The sequence below is a fragment of the Pristis pectinata genome, chromosome 13 (genome assembly GCF_009764475.1).
Source record: "Pristis pectinata isolate sPriPec2 chromosome 13, sPriPec2.1.pri, whole genome shotgun sequence".
NCBI lineage: Eukaryota > Metazoa > Chordata > Chondrichthyes > Rhinopristiformes > Pristidae > Pristis > Pristis pectinata.
Genome location: NC_067417.1, coordinates 24,833,703 through 24,858,117, shown reverse-complemented (window position 1 = coordinate 24,858,117; position 24,415 = coordinate 24,833,703). Strand labels below are relative to the sequence as shown.

General features: G+C 38.5%; 1 protein-coding gene across 1 annotated transcript in view; it reads right to left on the bottom strand.

The window, feature by feature from the left end:
• Positions 1 to 7,972: 7,972 nt before the first annotated feature.
• The window catches only part of slc7a5 (solute carrier family 7 member 5), a 44,190-nt gene continuing 27,747 nt past the window's right edge, over positions 7,973 to 24,415 (bottom strand). The window contains exons 5-10 of the mRNA XM_052028242.1: positions 18,384 to 18,507; positions 15,811 to 15,914; positions 13,623 to 13,719; positions 11,649 to 11,798; positions 10,680 to 10,857; positions 7,973 to 9,290 (exon numbers count right to left, since the gene is read on the bottom strand). Of these exons, the coding sequence (XP_051884202.1) occupies positions 9,232 to 9,290; positions 10,680 to 10,857; positions 11,649 to 11,798; positions 13,623 to 13,719; positions 15,811 to 15,914; positions 18,384 to 18,507 (712 nt within the window). The 3' untranslated portion in view covers positions 7,973 to 9,231. The remainder of the gene's footprint in view (positions 9,291 to 10,679; positions 10,858 to 11,648; positions 11,799 to 13,622; positions 13,720 to 15,810; positions 15,915 to 18,383; positions 18,508 to 24,415) is intronic.

Here is a 24,415-nt window from a genome sequence, read left to right as displayed (position 1 = left end):
CTAAATGGCCTCGATGTGTGTCATAAATTTCTATGCTTTTAAGTAAATTTGATTCAAGGCATCTGGATGACAGAATACTTCAAGCTGAATACTCGAAGGATGCAGTTGCAACATTCAATGTCCAGAATTGTCAGTTTACTCATTTTTACTGTCATTGTTGAAATACAGATTTAAGGAAGAATATTGCCTGGGCTCACTAGATTGATTGCTGGGATGAAGGGGTTGACTGCGAGAAAAGATTATCCAGTTTAGAAGAATGAGAAGCAACATGGGTTGTCCACAAAATGTTGGAATCCCTTGTTAAGGATATGGTAAAGATCAGATAGTCAACATGATTTTGTGAAGAGGAAATCGTGTTTGGCAAATTTAGTAGTTTTGTGGCTGTAGCTAGCAGGACGGATAAGGGCAAAACTGAGTGTAGTATATCTCAACTTTAAAAAGGCATTTAATGAGGTACCACATGAAAAGTTGTGGCCTAAAGTAATCATGCATTGGGGGGCATACTTGCATAGATAGAGATTAATGACTTAGATGAAAAGACAGTGCAAGATATCCAGGTGGGAGAAAAAAGGAGTCTCGTTGCGATTGTCTAAGGATTTGGTGAGACCTCATTTTGAGCACGAAGAACATAGGAAGAAATAAGATTGGGAGTAGGCCCTCTAGCATTTCAGGCCTGCTCTGCTATTCAACAAGACCATCTCATAATGGCATAGATGAAAGGTGTCCACATGGCCCATTGAATCCATGTTGGCTCCAAGATCATTCCCATAGGTCACATTCCTCCACTTACTTTCCTGCATCCTACTGTCTCTCACATACTCATTAATTCTCCTGCCCCCCAACTTTATGGAGATAATTTAAAGGAGCCAATTAACCCAACAACCAGCATGTTTCTGGGCTGCAGGAAGAAACATGGAAAACATGCAAACTCTATACAGATGTCACCTAATGCTGAAACCATTTCTTTAGTTATCATTTTACCAGGTTATCAGTGGTGTGCTATTGAGTTGCCTGAATTGTCTGGAATTACACAAAGGTGACCAGCAAAGGTGAAACATCCTGAACAAATGCTTAATTGAAGAAATTATCTGGCTTCAACTTGAAAAGGGTGCAGTGGTGTGCCTGATTACGTTTATCCAACATGCAAAGCTGTGGCTATCTCCTTCACAAATGAAAAATGGAGATAATCCTATTTCTACTGATTTCACACATGGTGAAGTACAATCAGTTTCATATATAACTAATTCCTGTCCACTATCTGCATACACAGGATGTTCTAATGCTAGTCCTGATAGCATTTTCTGACATTTCTCAGGTACATTTCAAAAGCTATATGAATAAAAACATAAGGACAGATTTTCTGCCTGTAATTTTTCAACTTAGGCTGGGCGAGAGCAAGAATGCAGCAAATCCAGCCAGTGGTAGTTTCTTTATTTAATGAAGATAATTAACTGAAAATTGTTTCATATTAGACATATTTATATAACAATTCTCTGAGCCAGCATGGTAATCATTGGCATGTGTAAAACATGTGTTTTTTGCTGAAATGGATGAGCAATATTGGTTAAGCAGCAGACCCAGAAATAGTTATCAATGAACAATAAATGGCAGCTGTTTTGGAACTGGCACTGATCTTTAAGTGAAAAGCAGCCAGGGACTGGTATAGATGACATGGTGGTTTGTGCCGAATCCCTTGCCTTGTCACTTCCAGAATCTGATAGATGTCACTAGGTCAGTATTTTGCTAATCAGCGTGGCACACAGCTCCAGGGTTCAGTGGAATGGCATAAATAAAGTTCCCATCTGTTGGGGCAGCAGAACATACTAGAAATGCACAGGCAAAATAGATGCACACTATCATTTTTTTCCTTTAACTTGAAGATACAGTAGAATTGGGATAAAACAAACATAAATGATTCTCCCCCCTTACTTCTGACCAAGAACTTGCATTGTCACCAGCACTCACAATTGTTAGTGGACGACTCAGTTGCCTCCTTTGTGACAATGTGAGCTCCACCAGCCCATTACCCATCAAAGGAAACGTACAAGAGGTAAGAGGATATATTTTGTTCAACTTTTACTATAAAATCAAGCCAAGTTTAAACAAATAATATTATGTTAAAAAGGTATAAAGTGAAAATGAGTAACTTTATTCAATGAATGATAATCTGTTGTTTCTATATTAAATATACAAGTGGGCATGGAGGATCAAGATCTAAACTAATTTTGTGCAATATGCGTGAAGCAGAGCTGGCAGAATCTACATGGGATGCAGCAGTTACACCTCGGTATAAGTTACCAAGAGTGTGTTAGAGCTGCAGGATCCTGCAGTGTGATGGAACATTACTTTTGACAAGTAGAATTGAGATCAATTGGAATCTGTGGGCATCACCCAAAAGAAGTGCATTGATAGTGCAAATCGGGTAGAATGATTTTTCACCCAACTTTTTCTCTCAAGAACGTTTTACTGCAACATTGAGATTTCACCAAAGCACAAAACCAACAAAATTTGCTCATCCACTACCAGTAATTACCATTTTAAGAATTTCCTGATTTATTCAAAACTGGATAGCTGTTGATCTGAACCTATCCTAAATCCTTGTTATGTTCAAATCTAATCACGTTGAATCCAATATTTAGTGATTAATCACAAAATTCTAATCTCTACATCACCTTTTCAGTCTTGGCTGTTTTCTCATATGTCCTTATTGTCTTAGTTTCATTTGCCATTTAAGTTGGTGATTGAAAACAAATTCAATCACATGATCTTGGTCGGTTGGGAATTATGGGATGGTTGAAGTTTGCTTTTGTTCAATAGAACAATAGTGTTTATATTCATATTTAAATTTTCAAGTTACAATGAAACAACCATTACTGGCAGCAGTAACCTGACCCGCCAGTCTGAGTTCTGATTGTTCTGTGTCTACACAAAAATGTCAACTTGCCTGATTGATATAATTCGTAAGAATACTACCAAAGATCTACTTCATCCAGTTCAGGAGGATATAAAAGATTCCCTGCTATTATTAAAAGAAATGCAAAGAATTTTTTCCAGCTGCACTGACTAATATTTATTGAAATGCAGCAGGAGAGATTATTTTGTTACTTCCTCTGCTTCTGTTTATGAAACCTTAGTCCATGTAAAATGGTCGTATGTTAGTCAATGTACCAATATTAAGTACACTCTTAAAAAGTCACTATTTGGCTTTTTTTGGGACATCCCCTATTATTTAATTTATTAGCAAAGATGTTTTAAAGATATCATTCTGATTTAATAAAAGCAATAAACTAAATATGAATTTGTTTTTGAACACAATCTAAGCAACATCAATGAAAATCACAAACTAAAGATGCCAAAAATCTGGAATTAAAACAGAAAATGCTGGAAACATTCAACAGGTCAGGCAACATCTGTGGAAAGAGAAACTGAGTTAATGCTTCAGGTTGAAGGCCCTTCATCAGAACTGCAAAAAAAAGAAAAAAGGGTAGTTTTAAATTGCAGAGAGTGGGAGAGGAATAGTTAGGTGAAAGGGCCTATCTCTGATAGAGTAGGGCCAGGATTGACATGGTGATTAACTTATCCAAAAAATGGCTTTATATAGTTTATGAGGGCAGTTAGAGACATTGAAAAGCTCTTATATGCAAATGAGAACTCTCAGAAATGTTCAACAGATCGGGCAGCGACTGCACCGTGACTCCTGCCCCATCCAATCAAAAGTTTGGACTTTGACTCTGCCTTCACCCAGAAGTTTAGACCTTGACATGCTAGACACAAAGGTATACAGAAACATGCTGTTTATTTTCCAGGGGAGGCTACAACAATGAATTGTACATTTTCTAAACAAGTTTATTTGGATATGTTTTTAACATCTGCAGTGCTGTGTTGATCTGAAACAAAGGTTGAGAATACATGTGGTATAATTAATTCCCAGATACCTCTGCCTTTTACTGGGAGTTAGCATTTTCTTTGTTTAATACTCTAATAGTAAAGATCAGCAGAGAGAAAAAAAACGAGGAGATTATGGTCAGAAAAAAGCCCACAGTATTTGTACCAATGTTGAGAAATTCTTCAAATCCAACAGAACAAAAATAGGAACAGGATTATCTCCCTCATTTCCTTGAGCCTCCTCTGCCATTCAGCAAGATCACAGTTGATTTTCTACCTCAATCACCATATGTCCTCATATCCTTTGCTTCCTTTAGAATCCAGAAATCTATCCATCTATCTTTTGAACATAATCAGTGACAGAGTCTCCACAGCTTACATAAGGTTGTTTTGATATTTTTACTTTTTAAATGGAAATTGGGAATGAAATGGTTACTCAACTCCAGTCATTTCTTGATAGAGGAAAAGACAAATCTAAAAGACATAACTTGAACAATTTTGCGTACATTTCAAGCATTGAAGTCACACATAAATGAATATTAAACAGTGTTTTATCTTGACAGACACCCAAAACACACATGGAGTGACGCACAGAAATATTTTCGCTTCACACTGTCTCAATGGGCCAAATTTTCTCACATGTTCAAAACTGATGCACTTTCACTTCTGTACAAAGCGTTATTCTTTTGCACTTTTCCCTTCCTGCAAAACGATCAGTGACATTGTGATGGGGAGCTGCCAGAATTGTTTCAGTGTTAATCCACAGAAAACAAGAATTTATATTCGTTTGAACACAATGTCTCAAAGTCAGGAGATGATGAGTATATCTCTATGCAGATTGAAAAGCAATGTCATTTTGCAGGTACATTTCCCCCCACCTGCCCCCATACTCGGTAAAATCTGTCTTTCCTTTGAAATCACTCCCTTCCCGTGGTGTTTGGACACTTTAAGTAGCATTTGAAAAAAATAAATTATCTCCATGAACTAAAACATACAGTGGTTAAATTAAATTTGTATGTCAATAATAAAAATCTTTTTTGCCCCCAGATGTACTACAATATAAATGGAGACTTCTACTAACTGAAATGTAGAAGACTCAACTTCATTAACGACAAACTAAATCGACAATTTCTTAAATTCTCAACCATCTTTAAATATTGTGCATTTACATGTGTGTTTACATATTACTTTCAATACAGGAAACATCATTTCTATTTATTATAAGAGAACAAAAACAATTTAACCATTCAAAGATCGTTTTGTGTACCTCACAAGTTGACAAAGAGATCTAACATAGGAAAGTGAGCGATTCACTCAAGTAACGAGCAAAATCTGATTCTGGATTTTTGTGAATCTAGTGAATGGTTGTTTTCTTAAATTGTACCCATTTATAATTTACTATGCCAAATGAATAGCTCATTCAAGCATCATCTTGTAGGCAAAGAGGCCTTGCAGTTTTCCACACAACAGCAATAAGAAACACAAACAAATTTTAGATTGCTACGTTACAATAGAGCATGAAATACAAGAAATAATCACAAGATTCTTCTCAGGTCAAGTTGCAGCACTTCTCCCCAATAGAGTTGGGTCATCTAAATAATATCCATAACACATTTTCTTTACCATATTGAGAAAGCTCTAGACTTAAGACCAACATCACCAATCAAAACTAGTCTTAAGTGCAGGAATTAGATTTGCAGCCAGAATAACTTATTAAGCATTATAGTTAACTAGATGCATGCAGTTTTCATTGTAGTATTTCCTTATACTTGTTTAACAGATCTGCATGGTTAAATTCCTCATCACACAGAAACCCAATGCAAAACAAAATAAGCAATTACTGTAGGAACCAAATCTGCAATTTGACCTGATTATTGTTCCATAGACATTTACATACTAAAAACTGTGGAAGATGGTGATGAATTGTATGTGAACGAAAGTAACTCTGGTTTACTGCTATGATATTTAACTTGTTTATGTCTGAAACATTTCACATAAGTTAGAAATAAGAAGAAAATCTAACTCTAATGAAAAATATTCTCACTCGACACTGCTGAAAAATTCATAAAGACTTTGTCATCTTATCTTCAAAAATATTGTTGAGGATGTTCAAATAACAGTAACAACAATGATTTAAGGACAAAGGCTGTCATGGGGGAGAATTCCTCTTTAAGAATTATGTCATTTAACAAATCAATGATGCAATTCTTATAAATAATAGGTGCTTGTTTATATACAGCTCTTTCAGCAGGTATTGAAGATATGCAAAAGTTAATTTTATTAAATAAGTTAAATACTAAACAGTTCCTTTAAAACTGATGGATCCTAACTCATTGCATTTAGATTTATTTTTCTTCTAGGGTTAAAATCAGACAAAGATTCTGATGGAGTCATTTGTATGGAGTAGAGGAAAAAAATACTGGACATAAAACGTGACCTTGCTTTCCCCACCAAAAAACCCAAAACGCGGCTCAAAACTCCCACCCATTCCCCCCAAAATCTCAATCCATGCTACTCCAGAACACTATTGTCTGGCTGCCATAGGCCTAGGCTGGTGGGCAATGCCCACTCTACTTATCTCTCTCCCTTGTGTTACAGACTAGGTTACTTATGGTGAATGTCCCTTTAAGATAGAGCATTGTGTGTGCGTGTGGCGTGGTTACGACAACAGAAGATAAAGGACGTAATGACATTTTTGAAGCAGTCAGTCAGAATCAGTCAGAGGAGAGGGAGACAGAGAGAGACCAGCCTGCTAGTCTCTATCGATGGATGAAAAACAGTAACTGTGTCTGTCACTACAGTCCACGTATGGATTTTTGGAGTAATCCGGTGGAGTCCACTTTGTCATTAACCTGTAGAGGGAAACAGGTATTTGTGTGGACGGCCACATCTCAGATGCCTTTCGGTGTGGCAGATACTTCGGAACAAAGCAGTGGAGTTCACTTTGTTGTTGACCTGTAGAAGGAAACAGGTATTTGTGTGGACGGCCACAATTTGAGAGCCTTTTGGGGTGAGGCAGATGCGGTGGAGTGGTCACTGCTGAGTAAACACTGAGGTGTCATTTGGGTTCCAAAGTGCAACATTTGGATTTCGTAATTACTCTCTATTTTCTCTCTACATCTACATTTCGTCTTCAGTCAACGGTGGTTGTTGAAGAAGCCTTTGCTCACGTTTCACCTTACGGCTTACTGAACTGAACTTTGAGAACTATTCCTGGACTTGGGAGTTTGGGAATTTGCCACACACACACTACGAGTTTAGTTTTTGGGGTTAATGTTTAAGATCTAACATTTTTACTTCTAACATTCTAACATTTTTACTTTTATTTTTCTTATTATCAGAAGTAGTTATTAATGAAGTAGTTTTAAACATTGATACATGATACGGTGTGTTTCTTTTGTTGCTGGTTCGTAACAAAACTGGGGGCTCATCTGGGATAAATTTTTCACACAGAGAAGTCGGTATCTGGAATAAGCTGCCAGAGGAGGTGGTGCAAGCAAGAACAGTAAGAGGCATCTTAAAAAGGTATTCCCAAACTCAAGTCCAGGAATAGTTCTCAAAGTTCAGTTCAGTAAGTTGTAAGGTGAAACGTGAGCAAAGGCTTCTTCAACAACTACTGTTGACTGAAGACAAAATGTAGATGTAGAGAGAAAATAGAGAGTAATTACAAAATCCAAAAGTTCCACTTTGGAACCCAAACGACACCTCAGTGTTTACTCAGCAGTGACCACTCCACCGCATCTTCCTCACCCCAAAAGGCTCTCAAATCGAGGCCGTCCACACAAAAACCAGCTTCCTTCTACAGGTCAACAACAAAGTGAACTCCACTGCTTTGTTCCGAAGTATCTGCCACCCCGAAAGGCATCCGAGATGTGACCGTCTACACAAATACCTGTTTCCCTCTACAGGTTAACGACAAAGTGGACTCCACCGGATTACTCCAAAAATCCATACGTGGACTGTAGTGACAGACACAGTTACTGTTTCTCATCCATCGATAGAGACTAGCAGGCTGGTCTCTCTCTGTCTCCCTCCCCTCTGACTGACTGCTTCAAAAATGTCATTACGTCCTTTATCTTCTGTTGTCTTAACCACGCCACACACAATGCTCTATCTTAAAGGGACATTCACCAATAGTAATCTAGTCCATAACACTTGCCCCAAAAAACAAAATGAACCTATTTTACCAGAAGTATATTTTCTAAACATTGCAAAGATTGTCTTATATAGGGTAGAACATGCAACCACTCCTCAGAGATAAATAACACCCAGGTAGCAGTTAGAGATAGATTCCATAAGTTTAGGTCCTGGTTTCCATACTTCATTTACAGAGGCTCCATTTATTAAAAAGAAATGGGAACTTGTGTCTGTTTTCTCATTGCCATTAAAATGGTCTCCACTATTTTTTGTGGGATAATATTAAGTATTTCAGAGGTGAGTACATAATACAGGACATTCTTTCATACTGGGATGTGGATCCACAAACTATGGATACCCTCCAGTATTGATGAATGAGTCATGATTGAAAGTGGCAGCAAGCTATTTAATTGTGGAAGAGTCAAAGCCAAGCACTAAACAGCAAGCAGCTAAAATTTAGTCCCACCCCAACTTCAGTAGAAAGTGAAAAAGCATCTTAACCAATCTTTCCTTCCAAAGCTTGGGATGTTGAGGGAAACTGTATCACTGTTCCATACTGACAACAGCTGACAGTGTGGATAAAATGCCCCTGTAATACAGCATTCAATCAGTTATTGGATAAACCAGCTGCTTGTTGTTGACCAGAGTATATGCACATTTACTCATTAAACATGTTCAACCAAAATGAATTACAAAAGACAGGAACCCACAAGGAGTTCAAAATGCAGTTTTGACTTTAAAGAACCAAACATGTAAGGTTATAAAATGTTTCTTCTCTGAAGCACTCCATGTAGAAGAATGCTTGGAGGCCCAATTTAAAAGTCAATCTTTCCCATACAATTTTAAGAATTTCGTCCTATTTACATCCAGGACTGTATAGCAGGCACAAGGGTTTCAGAAGTGTGTTCAATAACAAATTTAAGAAAAAGTAACAGAGCAACAAGAACTATCATTGACCTAACATGAATACATATAAACATTAAAAGCACATTACATGATCTTCACCCAGGTGTGGTATTAGACATCCGAGTCCTCTTCTAATAAAAGGATCGCACAATAATTTCTCAACAGATTTTGAGATGAGTGAAAAATCTTCACTTTGAAGACAAACAGAAATAATTCCAAGAAACAAAAAGTTGACTTTGGAGCATTTAACATTGCCTCTTTTCCTTGACTATTTGTGCGTTTTTCTTAAGGAGCTTAATTTTCTTATTGTGAAGTTTGAGGTACCACCACCAAAACCTTTTGACTGAAAACAGTAACAGAATCTGCAAGAAAGATGAAAATCCTGTTATTGATAAATTAACAATATGCTAGTGATAAGCATGCTTTCAGCCATTAAAGTTAATCAGATAGTAACACCCTCAAAGGGGTATTGAAGGACAAGGGTCCAACAGTCACCAACCCTCTGGTTCCTGCCATTTTTATAGGAGCTGATTGCAAGCTTGCTGAAGGACCTGCCCGTTTCACTCTTTTAATGTAGAAGCTGGTAAATGAAATGATGACTGCCATTTTAGGAGAGATTGGTTCATCTGGTGATATACATTTGCTGACTAGTTTTATTGCCAATACAGCTGAAGAGGCATCAAAAAGGAAACAAAGTAATTTTTCATGGGCCGAGAGTAGATGGAGAGTTTCTTCTGCTGCATTCTTGTAAATTCTTAAACACAGCTGCCCTGGACTTTACCCTTCATTCTAAACACTATCCCAATTTCCATCTAACCCCACCCCCACTCCCGATCATTCTCCTTGGCAGGAGTTACTGCTGACCAGATCGCTGACGTTACTCCAAGCTAAATTAGGTAAACTGTCTCAGAAATCTCCTTTTGCTGCAGCAGCCCCCAGTCTGAAAATGGCTACGAACTCTTCATTGCCGAAATATACTGGTCACTGCCCAAAGATCAAAATGATCTCCAAGAGGATGTCTTAGATGGGACAATCTTCACTCATCAAAACACACTCTGACCAATAAAATTTAGAAAGCGAGAACAGTTATCGCTATTGACAATATAATCTTAAAAATACTATGAAGGGCATTTATTTTTCCCCACTGGATGCAGTATCGATAACACAATTGGGTAGCACATTGTCTCAGGATTGGCCAGTCTGCCAGTCATAACTTTGACTTTTTTTTGTACTGTCTGACCTGCTGGACATGTCCCATAGCCTTACTGTTAGCAACACAATACACAGGCAAAAAGGCTTAATTTAGTCTTAACTACTATTTAATTGTCACATTAAGTCACCTGGACTAACCCCACCAGATATATTCCCTTTGTTCTACTCATTCCTCTCTTTCCCGGTTCTGATGAAGGGTTCCAGACCTGAAACATTAACTGCCTTTTTCTACAGATCTTGCCTGATGTGCTGAGCATTTCCATCATTTTTCTTTTTTATTTTAGAACCTAGTATTCTGTATGCAAGATTAAAATACAACATGCTAACATTACAAAAATATATGCTTAGCAGTACTATTAGCGAAAAAGGTCTAGGTGATGGTGTATAAACCATAGAACCATACAGCACAAAACAGGCCCTTCGGCCCACCATGTTGTGCCGATAAAGGATCAGCTTAGTTGACACACATGAACCCAAAAACTAAAATGTACAATTAATCGTACTAATTACAAATTTTTTTTTATCATAAATATGCATACCGATTGCATTCAAAAGCCACTTGGGTTTGTTTTTCCAGTGAACTCCTATAAAATAGACTGGAATTCCGGAGAGGATTATGACAAAACCAATGACGCATTCCACGGGTGTCATCCATATGGATACAACAATCAAAAAAACACAGGCGAGCACAAAAATGATCGGGAGGAGGATATTAAACTGTAAGAGATAAGAAAGAAAAAACAAATTGCTTTTAAACTTCATTACTATTAAACTTTTATTTGTACTGAATTGCTGCTTCATGCTCATTTATCTTCTAGGATACTCAAATCTGGGAGAAGGCCAACTCTTTCTGTCAGTGAATCACTGAATTTACCCCATTCTTGGCATAAATCTAATTTTGCAGCTTTAACACAAAAGAGTTGGTGAAGGATTGTTAAATCCAACTTATGCAAGGAAGTTGATATTCAAAAACATAGCTATATAGTTTCCACTAGGTTTCCATCAAACTTGATAATCTTGTTCCATGGAATAAACAAAGTAAGTTACAACATTTCTTAAAAAATGTCACTGAGCCAAATAACTAGCCTCAGGACTGAACAGAGATGGCCTGGATTCTCAGGTGTGCTGTTGCTTACTTCACCATTGCATTGCATTGGTCCCTGGCTGGTGACTAAATGATCTACTCCCAAGTCTCTTTCAAAGCAGCTCAAGAACTAATTATCAAGGGCAGGGCCAAGATTGTGACACAGAAATTAGCTGATTTAAGACTTTGTTCCTTTTCCTGTTATATGAAATACTTTGCTTTTATACAGTACATCTGCCGAAACAGCTGAATAAATTTAACTGTTGTAGTAACAATTGCCAAGCACAGGTAATTGGGAAGCTAATGTTTTGATAATTATTTTAAAAAGTAGTCATTCAAATTGATGAATTACCCTCACAGGATAAAAGACATTGCTGTATTTGTACTTGGGCAAAGTGAATCAGGATTACAGCTGGCCATTTACCTTTATTGGCCGTTCTATTTCTGGTTTCTTGTAACGCAGCCACATCATTCCAACAATAGCTAATGCAATGCACAGCCAGTTGAAAAAACTGAAGAAGTTAATGACAGAGTATATGTCGACAGAAAATGCATACATCAAAGTCATCCAACACTGTAAAAACAGAAATAAAGAGCATTATCAGCAAAGAAGGATGTATTTTTAAAGGTTTACATATTTAATCAAATGCTTCTGTTAACAATTTAAAGTAAGTAGTAATGGTAAAATGGGCAGCCTACCTGAAAATGAGGTTATGAAATATAAATAAAAACAGAGAATGTTGGAAATACTCAGCAAATCAGGCAGCTTGTGTGGAGGGAGAAATAGAACTAACATTTTAGATCAATGATCTTTCAACTATATTGAGGAAAGTTCGAAACCAAACAGGTTTTTCGTTGCAGGGAAAAGAACAAAAGGAATGTCTGTGATAGAAGTGACTGAACAATGTTACAGACATTCCCTTCATTCTTTCTGCCCTTTCCCCTTGTTTACAATTTAAAATTTGTTTGACCTATATCTTTTCTCATTCTGATGAAAGGTCATTAACCTGAAATGTTGAATCTGTTTCTCTTTCTGCAGATGCTTCCTGACCTGCTGATTAATTCCAACATTCTCTGCTTTCGTTTCAGATTTCTGGCATCTTCTGTGTTTTGCTGAATGAAATGTCATATTTCACTGCAGCAGCAAATCTAAATTGAATGAGACATTTTTCTTGAGCATTCTCTGGAAGAGCACCAGTAAAATTAGACAATACTGTGCAAATAAGAAATATTGATCAAGTTAGATAGTGCAGACCAGGGCTAAGTTACTCATACACTGGAATTACATGAGTGGCCTGCCATATTTTGTTCAATGTGGCATGACACTGCCAAACGTCTGAACACCTGAGGGCTTAGAAATAACTTGGCATTCTGAGACCAATGTGGTAATTACACAGTCACATTCAGCTTTTGAATCTTGGATTAAATTGTATAGCACAATGTAATGAAATGTTTTGCTATACAAAAGAATTTTTAGGCCATTATGTAAATCTATATAACTCTTTGGTTGTTATGTACATTATTGACTGCAGCCGCAATTCTGCACCTCTATAGTGCTAGAGTTTGTGAAAATAAAATGGAAAGGACAAGCCCTGGGTTTTATGGCAAGACAATGTCCATTTAAACATATATTTAATCATCAGATTCAAACGTGTGTATATTCAGAAGATTCTTTTGATATTTTTCACAATTTGGCGCAAGAACGTGAATTGGAAACATCACAGCACTTAACCCACAACTCTGCTCTATACAGTGGACAAAAATGATACCAGACACCATTTGGGAGAAGAGCTGGAGAGCTTTCCCCTCTGATGTGGCCAAAACTTATCCCTCATTCATCATTACCAAAATGAAGTATCTGGTCAATATTATATTACTGGCTGTGGAAGCTTGCTGTGCACAAATTGCCTGGCATATTTACTGTATTACTGCACTTCAAGGAAGTATTCCTCTGGTTGTAAAGCACTGTGGGGCATTTTGCAGAAGACTCAAAGACACTGTAGAAATGCAAGGCTTTTTCTTTCTTAAATTCACCTTCTTGCATAATCTCAAGTTTTTCTCTACATGCATGTCATAATGTAATTAATCAATAAATGCTCCTATTTCTATGAAGTGAAATCTGCAAGTAGGATTCTGACAGGCACAAGTGTAACCTTACTGCAGATTGAATCAAGAATAGAAGACACAGTAATAAAATCACAAACCGATGCTCCGGCATTTGTATATACTGTTATTTTGTATTTGTAACTTTTATTTACAGGCATACAAACTAATGCACAGCTTTTTGAATAACCACCTAAACCTCATTAAAGTACTTTGAAAGCATATTAAAAACGGTACTTCGGCAGTGATTTGCCTTCCTGCCTGTATTGTAAAATATCAACTTCAAGATACTCACAGTAAATATTAATGATGGTAAAGGAGTGAAGTGTTTTGGATGGATCATTGATAGGAGGTTGGGCAAGTGACCCTCTCGTGCTCCCACAAAGAATAACCTGTAACAAAAGGAGCTATTGAAGATTTAAAAAGTAAAAATATAGTGGGAAGGCAAGCACTTACTATTACCAACAGTTGAGTTCAGGTTCCTGCATCATATCAATGAATCTTCAGGATGTTAGTTATGGTGGTGGTACAGCTGTTAAATTACAAGACTAGCAATCCAGCAGATCCAAGTTCAAATCCTACTAAAGCTGTGAAATTTAAATTCAATTAATAATCTGGAATTTGGGGTGAATAAACAACTAGTAATGATGATCATAAAACTACATCTTTATAAGAAAAATCCACCTGCTTCACTCGTGCCCTTCAGGAAGGAAATCTGTCATCCACACCAGATTTGGCCCAAATGTGATCTACGACGTCAGCCCCAACCATGATGCCAATTGAAGAAGGAATCTCCGCAAATTATAAGATTGGGAACGTTTGTAATATAGTCAACTTAAGTGTCTTCAAATTAGAAAGGGATGATGGGAAAATAGGCCAATAGAGGGGATGGCTTAAAGGTCACTTAGAAGAAACATGATAGTGGCAACCCCTGCAGAGGTAAAACAAAGACCAAATACAACAAAAAAAAGTGGGTTACTGATGAAATTGTGAAATCCGTATATAACTATTGTAATGCGAATAGTATAAATTGCTGGAAGTTTTTTGGGTCAGTGAAGTATCTCACTCGAAGTGCTTCCCAGTGGACACTGGAACAGGGCCTGAATAAACCAGCTTGTTCGAGAAACTCACCACCACTGTATGAGAGATTTTTTCATGTGCTATCCTGATCTGAGCTGTAATTAAGAGGGTGACTGGGCCACAAGTGAAAGCCAGATTCAGTGTGCAGACAAATTCCTCCAACATCAATCTGTACTAATCCTATCTGCCCACACAAGGTACACATCCCTCTCTTCCCTGCCTGTGCATGTACCTGTTTAAATGCTTCTTTAACGTTGCTATCGTATCTGCTTCCACCACTTCCCCTGGCAGCAGTTCCCCTCTACTGACACCCTCCTCCACCTGGCTATACTTGTTCTCACCCTGAACAACTCCCCCTTTGATTCCTCTTACTTTGCACAAATCAAAAGTATTGCCATGGTCACCCACATGGGCCCTAGCTATACCTGCCTTTTTCTTGGCTACATGGAGCAGTTCTTGTTCCAAACCTTCTCTGGCACCACTCCACAACTCTTTCTCTACTTCATTGATGACTGCACCTCTGTGGAACTCATCAATTTTATCAACTGCGCTACGAACTTCCACCCCGCAATCAAATTCCCTCACGCAGCCCCCTGTTACCCAGCAAATCCCCTCCCTCTCCTGGTTCCACTGTTTATCACCACACACTCTCCTCATTCGATCTCCTCCCCTCCCCACAAGGTCTCCATCTGACCAGCATTCCCCCCCATCTGGTTTCACCATCACTTTTTGCGCTTATCAGATTCCATATCTGCAGCCCTTTGTTGTCTCCAATAGTTATCTCCCAGCCTCTGTCACTATCTCCACCTCTCCCTCTGCCACCTGGCTCCATCTGTCCATCAATCTCTCCTCACCTAGATCCACCCATCACCTGCCAGCTCCTGCCTCAGCCCTCCCTCTCACCTCCATATACTGGCCATCTCCCCTTCACACTCTCAGTCCTGATGCAGTGACTATCCCTTTGCATCCACAAATGCTGCGTGATCTGCTGAGTTCCTCCAGCAGCTTGCCTTTTGCTCAGTGATGGTTCTCTTTGGCCAATATTTCTGTATTTACAGTTTGGTATCATAATATTAAAACTCCAGTGTACAAGACATTACAAGTTGATATTAAATTAGACTTTGAAAAACCACAGTGAGGTAGAAATTCATTTTTGGTCACAACACCAAAAGGGAAAACACACCTTAAGCTACGTAATGCAGCAGTGGTGTACAAAGTGCCCTAGATAATATATAGCATGAATTGGTCTGGAGACTTGATAATTTTCTATATATTTTCTTTAAAACAGCTGCAACAGTGAAGCATTGGTTTTGTGATCTACATGCAACAATTTTACGAGAAGTTTATCAGAAAAGATGTTTAATAATATTAAATATAAAATTATAACATTTTTATCAATTTACCTAGATGAAGTGAAGAGCGATCCATTGACAGAACCAAAACAAGAAAGCCCTACAAACACAGGGACAATCCAGGACATTACACCCAAGTGGATATTCCCAAAGTCCTAAAGAAACACAGATAAAGAGAAATTAATTATTACAACCTAAAACACAAATTTTATAAAAATTGCTTCTATTCAACTGGTTACTTCAAAGATGGTCTTACTTGATCCAAAAAATTTTAAACCATCCTTTAAATTTTAAAATCACTTTATTATATTAACAGACCTCTATGTTTAGTGTGGAAAATCAAAAAAGCTTGTTACTAAGGATGTTCTATGTTGGATCATTTCCATGGCTGACAAGAGAAATCAAAGGATGAGATTTATAGAGTTGCCAGAAATAGCAGTAGACTTAAGGATTGGGAATATATTAAAACTCAGCAAAGGAGGACCAAGAAATTGATAAAGAAAAGAAAGACATAATATGAAAGTAAACTACTAAGCACAAAACTGAATTGTATGAACTTCTGTAGATACATTAAAAGGAAGAGACCAGTGAGGTAAAATGGCAAATTCATAATGGGGAATAAGGAAAAGGCAGAGAGATTATACAAATATTTTTTTTTACAGAAGAAACAAAAAAAACTGCTAGAAATACAAAAGAACCAAGTCTACCAAGTCTTAATATTGGGGAAAAAAAAAGTACCACATGAGTTGGTGAGAATGAAAGCTGATAAATCCCAAGAACCCAATGATCTACATCCCAGAAATTTGAGGGAGGTGGCTATGGAGATGGTGGATGTTCTGGTTATCATCTTCCAAAATTTTAAACAATCTGGAATGGTTCCTGCAAATTGGAGGTAGCAAATATGACCGCACTATTTAAGAAAGCAGCGACAGAGAGAGAGGGAGAGAGAGGGAGAGAGAGGGAGAGAGAGGGAGAGAGAGGGAGAGAGAGGGAGAGAGAGGGAGAGAGAGGGAGAGAGAGGGAGAGAGAGGGAGAGAGAGGGAGAGAGAGGGAGAGAGAGGGAGAGAGAGGGAGAGAGAGGGAGAGAGAGGGAGAGAGAGGGAGAGAGAGGGAGAGAGAGGGAGAGAGAGGGAGAGAGAGGGAGAGAGAGGGAGAGAGAGGGAGAGAGAGGGAGAGAGAGGGAGAGAGAGGGAGAGAGAGGGAGAGAGAGGGAGAGAGAGGGAGAGAGAGGGAGAGAGAGGGAGAGAGAGGGAGAGAAAAAAAAACAGGGAACTACAGACTTGTTAGCCTAACATCAGTAGTAGGGAAATGCTGGAACCTGTAATGAAGGAATAATAACACAATACCTAGAACTAAAGACGATTTAGCACGGTCAACATTGATTTATGAAAGAGAAATCATGCTTGTCTAATCTACTGAAATTTCTTGAGGATATCATTATTAAAATAGATAAAGCAGAACCAAAGGGGCGCCACAGTGACACAGCTGTAGAGCTGCTGCCTCTCAGCTCCAGAGACCTAGGTTCAACCCAAACCTCAAGCGCTGTCTGTGTGGAGTTTGCATGTTCTTCCCGTGATCACATGGGTTTCTTCTGGGTTCTCCAAGTTCCTCCCACATCCCAAAGATGTGCGGGTTTATTGGTTAATTGGCCACTGTAATTTATCTCTAGGTCGCAGGTGAGTGGTAGAATCTGGGGGGGGGGGGGGGGGGGGGGGGTTGTGATGGGAATGTGGGAAGAATAGAAAGTGGGATTAGTGTAAGTGAATGGTTTGTGGTTTGTGCAGACTTGGTGGGCTGAAGGGCCAACTCTATGCTGCATGTCTCTGTGATTATTGGATATGGGTTATTTAGATTTTCAGAAGGCTTTCAATAAAGTCTCATACAGGAGATTGGTCAACAAGATTAGAGCAAATACAATAGGGGCCAATCTACTCACACGAACTGAGAACGGATTAACATACTGAAATAAATAGGAACAAACGGTTCTTCCTCAGGCTGGCAGGCTGTGACTGGTAGGCTACCACAGGGATGCTTGGGGCCTAACCATTCACAATCTGTTTCAATCTGAGGCAATCAAACGTCATATTTCCAAATTTGCAAATTAATGTAGGTAGGGAGGAGGATGTAAACAGGTTGAAGAGGATATAAACGGGCCTGGTGAGTGGGCAAGATCCTAGTAAGGTCATCTACTTTTGCAGAAAACAGGAAGTAGAGTATTTTTTCAATGGCGACAGACTGGGAAACATTGATATTCAAAGTACACAAGTTTCTGAAACTAACATGCATGTGCAGCAAGCAGTCGAGAAAGCAAATGGTGCATTGGCCTTTATTATGGAAGAATTTGAATATGTTGTTGCTAAATTAGAAGGTCAGCCATGATTCTGATGAATTGCACAATGTTTGAAGGGCCAGACAAACTACACTTTCTTCAAGTTTTGCTGCTCTTATCACACTTCATGATGGAACAACATTGATAAATGTAGCTGACAATAGATATATTTCCCAGCCAATTAACAGAAACCGGACTATTCACTGATTTTGTTTGTAAACAGTATCATCATGCAAAGTATATATGCCAGTAAAATTATGTTTAAGAAGTAATGGAATGATTTTTGACCACTAACCACAGCCACAGCTTCTGATTGCAGCATTAACTCAGGAGACAGGGTTGTAAAATATGCCAGGTTGGTCAACACATACACTACTGTCACAATTGGCATGGAGATGATAATAGCACGAGGCAGATTCCTGGAAAGCAATTAAAGGCTGTTGAAGGTAAAAGTCCTCATACAAATTACTCCACAGTTTCATGAACATTGTATTGTATTTAAGAACCACAGTTAAAATTCACTAGTTACAGTTTTCAGATTAGCAGTAGCGATTCCAAAACTTTAAATATCAGGAATTAACATTACAAACAGTGGGCCTACATTCAATGCTTTGTTGATTTCTTTAAAAGAAACAAGAATGTTGAGCCAATGATGTTATTTCATTTGAGATTCCAAGTATAGCAAAGTTGGCCACTTTTACTCAATGGATTTACAGCCATTTTTGGAAGCTATCCTTTTGTTTTCCAGTTTTGTAAAACTGAAAAGGCAGCAGTCGAACATGAATTAGGAAGGGAACCAGAGGAATTTATTAGATCATCTGGAAACATCACTGACTTAAGTACAATTATACCAAAGCTTTGTATATAAAGCCATCTAACAGGCTAAACCTTTACAAATCTCAGGGGAAGCCTCAGTTGGACTACTGTATATCTTCCTGGGAACAACATTTTCAGAACGTGTAGATGAAGTTTGCCAGGATGATATCAAGAGTGATGGGCTGAAATTTTCTGGAGAGAATGATAAAGCTGGGATTATTTGTTTTAGAGCAGATGAGCAGAGATGTAATACAGCTACTCAAAATTATTTGAGGTTTTGATACAGCAAGTCAGCAATCATTGATTTAAATCAGCTATTTTTTTTCCCATAGAGCTGTTGTTAAGATCTGGAACACATTATCTGATGGCATTAGAATCTAGAGAAACTACAAAAAAAGGCAACAGAGCACCAGAAAAGGACATATTTGCAATTATAGGCAAAAGGCTGGGATATGGGAATTGTCCAGCTTTCAATGAGCTAGAATGGGCAAAATGACTCCTTGCTAATAATAACTGTAACAAGATGTGTTCCCTTGTTTATGCAAGGAAATGTGTCAATATGCCTTGAATTAAGAAGATGGGAGACAATATTAGATTTAGCACAGAGCAGTAAGCCAGAATGCATCAACAGCCTCACACTGCATGAACATGATTATTGTATAACTCAATTCAATTTTATATTGAGGCAAGGCTGTTTTCTATATCAAGGAGGCTATCCAAGATAACCTGTGCTAATCTGTTAATGAATAAAAAATGACATAAATTAGTTTTTGAATACTTTTACTTAATATGAAAAGTATGGGCAAGAGCTCAACTTGCCAAAAAAGCTGTTGATATCCAAAAATGCATGGGACAACATAAAATCAGTGGAAAATGCATATACAAATAGTGCTCCACAAACCAGACAAATGATCTACCCATTTTACTTCTAAGGCAGAACCAGCAGAGGAAAGGCCTTTGAGCTCGCCCCTCAAAACTAAAAACAGTGGTGTTTCAAGTAAAGAGGAGGAAATGATTGCCATTTTAAATAATTACTTTATATTAGCGCATATACCAGAAGAAAAAATAGCTCATAAGAAAACTAATACCAACTCCTGCATATGGACTCACCAAAATTAACATAAAGGTACGATGCATGTACATTGAAACCCACAGTGAAATGCATCATTTGCATAGAGTGTTCTGGGGGCAGCCTGTGAGTGTCGCCACGCTTCCGGCGCCAACATAGCATGCCCACAACTTCCTAACCTGTACATCTTTGGAATGTGAGAGGAAACCAGAGCACCCGGACGAAACCCATGCGGACACGGGAAGAACGTACAAACTCCTTACAGACAGTGGCCGGAATTGAACCCGGGTCGCTGTAATAGTGTTACACTAACTGCTACACTACCGCGCCCGCTTAAAAGAAATTTTAAAAATACCACAAACAAATTGACACATCCCAAGCACCAGAAAGCTTTCAATGAAAGTAGGTGAGAATATCACAGATGGCTTAATGATGACCTTCTAAAATTCCCTTGATTCCTGAATCATTCTTCTAGATTGGAAAACTGTGTTTGTAGTTCCACAAGTTAGGAAAGGTGATAGAAGATAACCATACAATGATATAACAGCTAGTCTTACACTTGTTTCCAGAATTATTGATAAAACTATCCATGATAATGTTAATTGTGAACACACTTAAAATTTTCAGCTGGTTAGAAAGCCAGCAGGATTTGTCAAGGCAAATACACACCTTCCTTAATTTTTGAAGAGTTAAAGAATTATGGACTGGTGAGTGCCCATAGATGGCATTGTACATTGACATCCAGACAACATTTAATAAAGTTCTTCACAATAAACATCTGGCTAAAGTTTGAGGGCTTAGAAATTCTTTGGTTCCTGGAGAGCTGTCTGAACATGCACTGACAGACAGCCCAATGAATATTTGTAGTCAAGGATTAGCTGTTGCAAAATATGATTATGTGCAAGATTCAAGATACCATGCAGGTTCAAAGACCTTTCCTTTGCTGTTTTCGCTACCATAGAGTGAGTCGTGGAAAATAGGTAGTCACACATCTGGTCTGTGAGCCTGGGGAAGGTGGCAAATCACAGGACATCAATCAGAGATGGGGCTGGGACTGGTAGAATTGGGAGCTCTGTGCACTGTGGGTGATGGAGTGGGCTGAGATTGGCTGCTGGAGGGGAGAGGGTTCAGAGGTAGGTGGAGGTTATGATCAGGCCAAAGACATGGGTTTGAGGGGCTACTGTGGTGGCGAGTTCTCTGCATGAACCAGGTTCCCAACATTGGACTGCCTGGGCCTACTCAGGCAGGCCTCCTTTAAGTAAGGACAAAGTAGGTCTCACATGTCTTTTGAAGGCCAATGTTAAGCATGAATCACCCATACCATTTGCAGGTCACACTTGTGCTGAAATTTATGGAAGTAGAAATGTGGAAAAATAGAAGCTGGACTAGGCTATTTGATTCTTTGATCCTGCTCTGTCAGTTGATACAATCATGGCTAATATTCCATCTCAATAACATATACCTGCTCTCTTCCTGTATCTCTTGATGCTTTTTGTATCTAGAAATGCATCTATCTCCTTAAATATATTCAGTGACTTGATTGCCACTGCACTCTGTGGTAAAGAATTCCACCAGTTCACCAATTCTGGGTGAAGAAATTTCTCATCTCATTTCTAAATGTCTTATCCAATATCCTGAGACTGTGGACTCTGGCTCCAAAACCCCTAGCCAGGGGAAACATCCTGTCAAGCCCTGTCAGATGTTTGTATGTTTCAACCTTTCTACACTCTACAAGTCTGGCTGATCCAATCACTCCCCATACGATAGTTCTGCCATCCCAGGAATCTGTTTGGTGAACCTTCTTTGCTCTACCTCCATGGTAAGTACATCTTCTATTGGATAAGGAACCCAAAACTACACATCTATTCCAGGTGTGATCTCATGAAGGTCCTATATAATCATGGTGAGACATCCTGATTCCTGTACTCGAAACCTCTTGCAACAAAGGTCTTCTTAACTGTTTGCTGCACCATTATGTTTGCTTATAGTGACTGGTGTAGAAGAACACACAGATCCCTTTGGACATCACAATTTCCCAATTTATCAGTATTTAGATGTGTGCTGCATGCCACTGGTCACCCATGTGCATATCTGGGTGCCTCTATGAATGACTGCATCATGTATTCGGGGTATTTGGAGAGAAAATCACAAATGACAATGGCAGAGTAAACAGATGACCTGATTCTGCAGACATTCTGTCATACTGTACACACAAATATTTCTATATGTGCTTAAAAGGAACATGGTTAGTCAAGTCTGACCAGAATCAGTGCCAATGTTGGAGTTACTCCTCGTAGTTATATTCATGATGTGACGGAGAAGCAGATATTCAAAACTAAAATACAAAATGCAGCTCAGATAATATGTGGTCAGAAGAAAGAAATTATCATTCCATGTTGATGATCTTTAATGCACCATTTTGCCACCTTGGCAATGGATCAAAAATAGGCAACGTCATATTCAGTGTGGCTCGAAGGATTCACTTCTTAAAACAAAACGATGGGTAAAACCATGGCAAATGGATTTAATGTAACATAAAGCTATATTTATGTCAAACCTTTAAATTAGATTTAAAAAAAGATCCAAATGACTTCACACGAGCATTAAAAGATAATATTTGATAGTTAACTACATTAAGGAATATTAGGGCAGATGACAAAAAGATTGATTACAGAAGTAGATTTTAGAAGAATGTTGTTAAGCAGGAAAGAGAAGTGCAGATGCAAAGAGGTTTAGGAAAGGAATTTCAGAATTTGGGCATTAGAAATTGAAGGCAATGTTGTGGACATTCAAGAGCAAGAATTAAAGGAGCAAAGATATCTGAGAGGGTTAAATAATGGAAAAAGGATTTTAAAATTCAGATGCTGATTAACTGGGAATCAAAAGACACAAACTGGGAGATTTAGAGCTAGTTGGAGTTGGTACAAGTTATCACATGAGTACTAGTGTTTTGCATGACCTCATGCATATGGAAACCAGAAAGAATGCACTGGAAAAGTCAAATCTAGGTTGTAACAAAGGTAAGGACAAGCATTGTATTTACTGATAAAATGAGGGAAGTGTGGCGTTGACTGATGTTTTGGAAGAAAAATATGATCATAAAAAAGGAGCAAATATGGAGTTCAGATATTATCTCATGTGAACAAAACCTGTCTGTTTTAGAAATGGCCCAGTTATTAGCAGATATGAGGTCATCTATTCTGGAACTAAGTAAATAGAATGGATTTTCATCAGTACAAAAATAAACACAGATCACATCCAAAAGATGCTGATATCCTCCAAATCCTCTTCCTATATTAATTAATTACTTCATATTTCCTTGCAACATAAATGGTTGATTAGACTGTTATTCTGGTGCTGACTTTCAGAGCATTCCCATCAGTTTCATTCTCTGTAATGGTATGAACTTAATTTCCAATAACCTATTCTCTGTGACATGCACATCAATTCCCCACGGATTCTCTGGCCACCCATCTGAATTAGGGTTAAATTAAGCTGCCAATAAGCCTACCAGCATGTCTTTGGGATATGACAGGAAACCCACACAGTCACAAAGAAAGACAGCACCCGAGGTCAGGATCGAACCTGGTTGCTTGAGATATGCAGAAGTAGCACTAACTGCTGCACCACCATGCCGAACACTTTAAAAACTGAAGATATTGGGGTTTAAATATGATTTTCCAATCCAGTAACTAAAAGTTGCATTATACCACCACAAGAATTGTTTTACAGCTTCAAAATGCTTTACATTACCAATATGAACCACAGTGTAAAGCTAAGATCAGTTGTGTAACTTCAGGACAGGACTAATTATCTTGTCTCCCAACTGAAGATTTTACTCTGCCCTTCTGCTTTTAATTGGACTGAAAAGCAAGGCTCAGACACAGATAAGACCATAGAGAGAGGAACAGATTTAGGCCATTCGGCCCATCGAGTCTGCTCTGTCATTCGATCATGGCTGATTTATTTTTCCCTCTCAACCCCATTCTCCTGCCTTCTCCCAGTAACCTTTGATGCCCTTGCTAATAGAGTCTATCAACCTTCACTTCGAATATACCCATGACTTGACCTCCACAGCCGTATGTGGCAATGAATTCCACAGATTCACCACCCTCTGGCTAAAGAAATTCCTCCTCATCTCTGTTCTAAAGGGACTTCCTTCTATTCTGAGGCTGTGCCCTCTGGTCCTAGACTATCTCACTACTGGAAGCATCCTCTCCTTGTCCACTCGATCCAGGCCTTCCAATATTCGGTAGGTTTCAATGAGAATCCCCCCTCATCCTTCTAAACTTCAGTGAGTACAGGCCCAGAGCCATCAAACGCACCTCATACATTAACCCTTTCATTCCCGGGATCATTCTTGTAAACCTCCTCAGGACCCTCTCCCATGCCAGCACATCCTTCCTTAGATACGAGGCCCAAAGCTGTTCACAATACTCCAA